Consider the following 8891-nt stretch of genomic DNA (forward strand, 5'->3'; position numbering starts at 1 on the left):
ATTCCCTCTTATGTATGTTATAATATAGTATAGTACAGTAAAGTATTTACACCTTTCAAACTGTGTATGTGCATTTTTTACTTTTATTTGAAACGATCTAAATGTGTAATATTCCCTAAATGTGACCAGAAACTGTTTTCATGAGCAAATATAAATAAAATATGCATGTACCTTTTTTTTTTTTCCTCACGTGTAAACGAGGCAGTAACATGGCTGCATCCTATTGGGTCAATTTATCTAATGGGTCACAGATTTTGGTGCAACAGTGAACTGTGGTTACACAACATGCTCTGGTGATTGTAAAACATATATTCGTGTTTTGTTGTTAGTGCACTAAAAAAAAAAAAAAAAACTTGCTCGAGTGATTAAAATAGAGCTGCCGCAGTTTGTGGAGGATTCAACGTGGTTTCACCATTTTTAGTACATTAGAGGAGGAGGGGGGGAATGTGCTTTGTTTGTTTTGTGTGGACAGACAGCAGCAGACAGTTACGAGTTATGTAATGTCCATTTGGAGGGAGCAGTCCAACGCCGGAGTGTGGTCGGGGTCGAGGCGGGAAACCGGAGCACCTGTAAAAGACCGAAAATGAGCATTGTGGTTTAATAATTCTGTTGTAAATAGTTTAAAAGTGTGATTACAATGTTATTTATATGATTTATTCTGCGTGTGAAACAACGCGGTTTATTTTGGTTTACAAACCACCCCCCCGCTCGTTGGGAGACACTTGGTACGGTCCGCTCCGCGTCACCCATTGTTTACAAATCAACTCGGCTTCTTGGTTAGAGCCGAGCGGCGTGTTGAGAGCAGCGAGGAGCGGCGGCCGCGGGGCTCCATTCATTTCATCACCGACGATAACAAACACACAGAGAGAGAGAGAGACGTCTTTCTATCTATCTATCACAGAGAACCGAGCCGCTATACAACCACCACCACCACCACCACGATGCCCTGTCGGAAGGAGAACTACATCTTTCTGGAGCAGTCCGTCACCGTCGACTCCAAAGAAGTGGACGCGCTGGTGACGAAGATCGGAGAAGCGCTGCAGCTGCACAACAATAGCAGCGGCGGCGGCGTCGTCGGCGTTGGTTGTTGTGGAATCAAACCCAACAAACCCACGGCGGCGTGTAACATCATCACCAGCAGCACTACTACTACTACTACTACTATGGGAGCTCCGGTGCAGAAACAACAACACGGCTGCTGCATGCGGCTTCGGAACCACCGGGGGAAGAGCAGCAGCAGCAGCAGAAGCAGCAACCGGGCAAGTCCGTACCACATCCCCGGATCTAACGTTCACGAGTGGGACCAAATCAAACCGTGGAACAACAACAACAGGAGGAAGAAGCGGATCATGGAGGAGCAGGACGACCCGCACCGGCTGCTCCAGGAGTTAATTTTATCGGGGAACCTGATCAAAGAGGCCGTGAGGAGGCTGCAGTTCTCCGCCGCAGACTGTGGAGATTTCCCCAAGAAGACGGACGTTGTTGTACCGAGCTGATAACCGTTAGTAACGTTAACGGACGTTTGAAAAAACTAAAACAAACAAAAAAAAACTATGAAATTTCTCTCTCACACACACACAGGACTGGTAGCTATGATGTTTTCTAATTTCATCAAGGTTTTTTTTGTTTTAATTTTTAATTTTTCATCGAATTGTTTGTAACGTCTGTGTGGTTGACACGTTACGTTACGTTACGTTCGGCTAGCAGCAGCAGTTAGCCACCCCGGCTAACTAACTAACGAGCCGTGTGTTGTGTTATGTTTGAAAAAACAATGACATTTCACACACAAGGACTGGTAGCTATGATGTTTTCTAATTTCATCAAGGTTTTTGTTTTATTTTTTTTTTCATTTTTCATCGAAATGTTTGTTTGGTTGACACGTTACGTTACGTTACATTCGGCTAGCAGCAGTTAGCCACCCCGGCTAACTGACGAGCCGTGTGTTGTTTATGTTTGAATGTCTCAGTCAGACGTGCGTGGTAGTGGGGAGGGTGGGGGGAATAGGGGGGCAGTGGAGGGTTAAAACACCCATAATAATAATTATAATGATGATAATGATCATAATAATAACAGGATTAGAAGGTTTATTTCACCTTTTAACGCTGTAAATGGAAAAATGAAGACACAGCACATGGTGTGTATGTGTGTGTGTAGATGAGGAGGAGCCGGTTAAACAATGGCTTTTCTTCTCCACATGATGCATGGAGACAGGAAGTCACTGAGCTCATCGACTTCTATTATTATGAATACTATTACTTATTATTATTGTTATGAATATTATTATTATTATGATCCCACTGCACCCTTGGGTCTTGATGGCTGAAGTGTAAACTAGCCATTCCCTGCTCTGTCAGACCATAATAACACAGGTTGGGTGGGTTAGTTTTATGGGTGGGAAGGGGGGGTTAGTTAGTTGTCCATTTTGTTTACAGTCTGACGCTGACGGTGGAGCAGACAGACAGAGCTCCATGTTTCTGTTCTCCTGTGTTGACGGTTCAGTGGTTTTGTCCTTTAACTGACCTCAGAGCAGCTGGGTTCACCGGCTCGTCTGGACCTCAGCAGCTTCTCCTCTAGTTGTTCCAAAGGGGAACGTGGTGGACGTCCGACATGTGGAGGGCTGATGTGTAACTGTATGTTTGTAATGGGTGAGGGGGGGTCGGGCATCACATGACATGACAACACTTCTGTGGTGCTTTTTTCACCGTGTTGGAACTCCTTCTCCTCCTCCTCTTTCTTCTCTTCTCCTTGGAGGAGTTCAGTCTGTGTTTTTTTATTTGTTTCTTCTCTGTGTAAAAGAAAAATCACCATGACTGCTTCGTAACGAAGTCTCTGATAATGTTCCTGAGTTTTCAGGGTCTTTTTTTGTTCTTGTCTTAATAAAAACACAGGATTTGTTTTTCCAAAAACCTCTGTATAGTGTTTTTTATTATAGCAGCAGACTGCTCTCACCTGTCTGACCTGGTACTTTATACAGCTCTGGAAAAGTTAGACCACTTAATGATCAGTTCCTCTGCTTTTACTATTCATAGCTATGTGTTTGGGAAAAATGAACACTTTTGTTTCATTTTATAACCTACTGACATCATTTCTCCCAAATTGGAAATAAAAATATTGTCATTTAGAGCATTTATTTATTTATTTGCAGATAATGGCAACTGGTTAAAATAACAAAAAAGTTCCAGTGTTTTCAGACCTTGTATAATAATGTAAAGAAAACAAGTTCATATTCATTTTGTGCTTGTGTTGCAGTTCAATAGACACTGGAATCGATGGCTGCCACATGTAGAGAAGCTGATTCATTAACAACATTTTGGACTGGTCTCTTTATTTTTTCCAGAGCTGTATATATATATATATATATGTGTGTGTGTGTCTGTGTGTGTGTGGACAACGTGGTCTTGAAGGACACATGCTCATTATGGGGGCCTATAAATACCCCCCCCCTCCCCCGGTGCAGCACAGCAGCAGACGTGACACCAGCGGTGAAAAACATGTTTTGCTCCGGCGGCCTCACCGAGCCTCAAGGTCCCACACTCTCTTTATTATTGTTATTATGATGATGATTGTTATTATTATGATGGTGGCGCCCTCTGCTGGTGTTGCCCTGGTACTGACTCTGTGTGTGTGTGTGTGTGTGTTGTCATGCAGGATTTCCTCAGTTGAAGAAAATCTGGTTCCAGCAGGAAAAAAAAGCAGGATTTTCTTCTGATAACGAATCAGTCAGATAAATTAAATATCTGTCAGTTTCCCTCTGTCAGTTTTAATATTGAGTTATTTATTATTTAAAGGTCCAGTGTGTAAAACTAGGGGGAAAACAGTCACATCTAGCATTCGGATTCTCTTATTTATATTATTTATAATTCTATTGTTTATTTATTAATGTGAAACTCTTGAAACGTGCTCTCTGATTGGCTGGATTTTCCCTTCAGGCTGCCGTACAAACATGGCGACGCTCTCTAAAGCCAGACCCTTGTTTTATATAAAAGAAGAATTATAAGGCTACGGAAACTAAACAGGTTTTATTGTATAGTGATTATACACAAATTCAGATTTTCAGAACAAACCTTGACAATTATTACACACTGGACCTTTAACCCTTTGAGAGCCATGATGTGACCTGAGTGTGACAGTGTCAGAGCTGCGGCTGGAAACAAACTCTGCCTTTTTTGATGATTTATTGATCATTTAATTGTGTTTCTGTTGGTTGATTTTTGTGTAATTCAAATACACACAAACATTCAGATATAGAAACCACACAGTGTTTATGAAGCAGCGTCTCTAACAATCACTTCTTCTCTTCAGAGCTTAGAGCTTCATCTGCAGCTGCTTCGTTAGTCACAAGTTCATCAAACCTCAGTAGCTGCAGGTTTGTTCTGCATCCGCTGCATCATCAGTGTTGTGTTGCTATGGAGACGCCCCGGACAACAGATCATACCATCAAGACGTAAAAGGACCAAACAAACAAACAATCGACCACTCACACTGAAACCATAAGAGCTGAACATTAATAAATCACTTTATGCTTTTTTCATTTAACTTCATCTATATTTAAAAAAGAAAAACACAAACTAATGAAAAACCTAAACACCGGTGCAGCTCATAGAAGTAGAAAATCATGGGGAAGTCTTAAAGGGATAGTTCAACATTTTGGCAAATTGGCCCATTGCCATAATCCCTATAGTCATAGCAGTAGGTTCGTTACCTTTAATTGTCAGTGCAAGCTGTTTTTAGAACGGCGGAGCAGAGCCGTGAGCTGCTCAGAGCTACGGAGGCTCATTATGGGATTTCTTGGTTTCCCTCATCAAACTCATCAAATACACAATCCAACACCTCCACAACGCTCTGGTGGACAAGTTGTGAGCTGCACATTCACCACGCTATGAGATAATAACACAACGTTACCACACAGAGTTGTTTTAGAGGGAAATTCAGAGACTGTTGATGAAAAACTGTCCCTGAAGGCAACGCGCATCAGCGGTTTTACATGAATTTCCCTCTAAAACAACTCTGTGTGGTAACGTTGTGTTATTATCTCATAGCGTGGTGAATGTGCAGGTCACAACTTGTCCACCAGAGCGTTGTGGAGTTGTTGGATTGTGTATTTGATGAGTTTGATGAGGGAAACCAAGAAATCCCATGATCCTCCTCCTCTAGCGTAGCTCTGAGCAGCTCACGGCTCTGCTCCGCTGTTCTAAAAATAGCTTGCACCAACAATTAAAGGTAACAAACCTACTGCTATGACTATAGGGATTATGGCAATGGGCCAGTTTGACAAAATGTTGAACTATGCCTTTAACATAAAGACATAAAAAATGATTTATGAGTCTCTCTCTCACCAGAGAGACGAGGTGTAAAGTGGAGTGAGACATTGATCCAGTGTTGATGTGACGCTGCTGCTCGTCTGACTCTGGATCAGTGTGAATGAAGACTCACACACTTCCTGTTCGTCTGTGTGTGTGTGTGTGGGCGACTGCTTCGTTTTTCAGGTCGTCGTCCTCCCACGCACATAAACACACAGGATATAAATAGCAAAGCCGCTGTGTGTGTGAAATTCATAGCTGATTCAGGTCGATCGTGGGTTTATTCACATATTTTCTGTCTCTTTAAACCTTCAACAGATGAACGTGTTCCTCTGTTTCACCCTCAGGGAACTTCTTCTTCCTCTTCTTCCTCTTCTTCTTGCATCCGTTTGGACTCATTGATAAACTGATTTTGTTTTAATCAATACACAACCAAACACAAGACAGGACCAAACAAATTCAAGCTGTGAATAACAACACAAATACACAAACAGAAAGATCAGTTCCATGTCAATGTGACAGGTACATACAGCACAGGGTGAAATACAATAGGAGCTAAATAAAGGAAAATGATAGGTAACCCTTTAATTTACAGCCCGATAGTTATGTGATAATGTCAAGAAATAACTAGTAATTGTGTCATAATGTCTAGAAATAGCCAAGAAATAACAGTCAATTCTTGTTAAGAAATATCGCCAAGAAATAAGGGTTGATTGTGTAGAAATAGCCCAGATATATGGGTCGATTTCAAGGACTTGGTGCAGAAAGATTCTTTCTCAGCAAATTCAAAGCATGAAAAACATGTTTAATCTTTTGCCCTAATGAAAAACACGACATTACTGTAAAATTGATCATTATTTCCAGGCTATTTCTAGACATTATGACGCAATTACTAGTTATTTCTAGGCTATTTCTTAGTTCTTACATTATCGATTATCAGCCTGTAAATTAAAGGGTCACCAAATACAGTTTATTTAACACAAATGCTCTGGTCATTGTAGCAGAAAGATTTAAATGATCTAATCAAGAGACGGTTTCCAGATTATCCATAGTGCAGGAGAAAGAACAGACAGAACAGAGGTTTATATTCCAGTTTTGGGGGCAACATGTTCTAAATAGTTTTGCTTTTATTGTGAAAGGTGATATGAGTGGAGACAGGAAGCTGTGAGGAGCAGAGTGAAGACCAGACCACCTGAGGGATGTTTTCAACTCAGATCTTAATAACATCTTTATCAGCTCCAGAGCAGCTGCTGCTTCTCTGCTGCTGCTGATCTGAGGTCAGATTACTGTAAACTCTGCGCTGTAACAACTGAGTGTGTCCACCGGGGGGCAGCAGCACCGCAGCATCCAGGCTGAGGCTCCACATCCTGCAGCTGGACACCACCGGTCCTCAGGTCCACCTCCACATGAGCCTCCCAGCTCCTGATTGGCTGATACAAACACTGACACTACAGATCTTTAAAGCAGAAGTAAGCAATATTTTTGTGTTAATATAAGTCATAAATAGTTCTATCTTCCGACAGCAATCACTTATATAGAGTGTTTGGTCTGAAACACGGGTCTGTCAGTCACTCTGCTCTGCTCTGAGCCCAGGAGAAAACTTTCCTTGTATCCTACAACCTTTATCCAATGAGGAGAGAGAACGGCATAAAGGGGCGGTCCTCTCTGTGTGTGCAGCCAAGGGATGCGCGTGAATGTGGTGACGTAGGGACGAGGGCGGGGACTGCTAACTCCATCTGCTGACAGGAAGTTAGACAAAACCACCGGATCGCTTACTTCTGCTTTAACATATTAGTTATTTTATTGTCAAGCTCTTTGGCAAATTTAAAGCAAAATGGCTTTTAACACATAAAACTGTTGTCTTCATCCTCATCCTCTTCCTCTATTCAAACAGTGATGGAAACACAGAGGATCCAATAATCAACTGATACGTATCAATGTTTTTAACCCTCCTGTCGTCCTTCTGGGTCAAATTGACCCAATCTGTCCAATCCTTCCTCCATCCTTCCTTCTTTCCTTCCTTTCTCCATCCTTCCGTCATTACACAATCCTTTTTCCCTCCCTCCCTTCCTTATTTCCTGCCTTCCTTCCCTTCGTCCTTACTTCTTCCTTCCTTTTTGACCCAATTGAGCAAAGTTGTTCCCTCCCTCCATCTATCTTTCCTTCCTTTTTCCCTTCGTTCTTTCCTTGCATCTTTCCCTTCGTCCTTCGAGTTTATCCTCAGTAAAACAAAATAGGCTAATCTTCATCCAGACTCAATCTGTCCACTCTGACACATGCAGGAAAATATAACATATCAATACATTATCAAATATAAATTTAGGTCATATATTAACAACATTTATATTAATTCTGAATTGATTCCTAATAGTAAATATGTTTCATAATAGGATTCAAGAGTTAAATGAAATAAATACATTTATTCATAAATTAAGTTATTTCATAATGATTTAGATTTTATTTTGCAAGAAAAAATATTGAACATATGATACATCACAAAAACATAACTGTTTCTGTTGAAGATCATAGAATTAGAAGAATCAACTCACTATATATAAAATCACAGTCATTTCTCTTACAGATTGAATTTTAATGACAGTTGTGTTTATTTCCCTGGTGTTGAATAAACTCTGATCTTCAGGCTTCATCTGTGAGATTCAGCTCAGAGTTCAAAGCTGCTGTTAATTCACTCGTGTAATCTCATTAACCAGCAGATTAGAAAACACCGACACACACACGCTGTTTTAATGTTTACATCGTGACTCAACAACACGAACGCAGCTCGGAGCTCAGAGCTGCAGGACGACGGATGAACTCTGAGCAGAGAGCATGATGGGAAAACAGGAAGCACACTGGAAGACACATCAGAGCCTGAGGGAGTCGATGGAGGGTCACAGCATCACACCATCCTCATCCTCATCTTCATCTTCATCTTCATCTTCATCCTCATCCTCATCTTCATCTTCATCCTCATCCTCATCTTCATCCTCATCTTCATCTTCATATTCATCATCATCCTCATCATCCTCGTCCTCATTCTCATCCTCATCCCTTTATTCTTCCTCATGCTCATGCTCATCATCATCGTCATTCTCATATTCATCCTCGTCCTCATCTTCATCCTCATATTCTTCTTCATCCTCATCTTCATATTCATCTTTATCCTCATCTTCATCTTCATCCTCATCTTCATCCTCATCTTTATCCTCATCTTCATCTTCATCCTCATTCTTAAACCTCATCCTCATCTTCATCTTCATCCTCATCTTCATCCTCATCTTTATCCTCATCTTCATCCTCATATTCTTCCTCATCTTCATCTTTATCTTCATCCTTATTCTCATCCAAATCTCCTTTTCATCCTCATCTTCATCATCGTCCTCATCTTCATCCTCATTCTCATCTTCATCCTCATCCTCACCATCTTCCCCCATCTTCATCCTCGTGCTCATCCTCATTCTCACCCTCAGCATCATCTTCTTCCTCATCTTCATCCTCATCCACATCCTCATCATCTTCCTCGTCCTCATTCTCATCTTCATCCTCATCTTCATCCTCATCCTCATTCTCATCTTTATCTTCATTTTCATC

The 8891-nt window shown here is 41.3% G+C and overlaps 1 protein-coding gene across 1 annotated transcript; it reads left to right on the forward strand.

Moving 5' to 3' along the window:
- Nucleotides 1-797: 797 nt before the first annotated feature.
- gbp (glycogen synthase kinase binding protein) lies at nucleotides 798-2884 on the forward strand. Its single transcript, XM_083989162.1, has one exon. It carries the CDS (start codon nucleotides 942-944, stop codon nucleotides 1494-1496), a length of 555 nt encoding a protein of 184 aa, XP_083845288.1. The 5' UTR covers nucleotides 798-941; the 3' UTR covers nucleotides 1497-2884.
- The last annotated feature ends 6007 nt before the right edge of the window (nucleotides 2885-8891 follow it).

Source organism: Trachurus trachurus (assembly GCF_905171665.1).
Source record: "Trachurus trachurus genome assembly, chromosome: 16".
Lineage (NCBI taxonomy): Eukaryota > Metazoa > Chordata > Actinopteri > Carangiformes > Carangidae > Trachurus > Trachurus trachurus.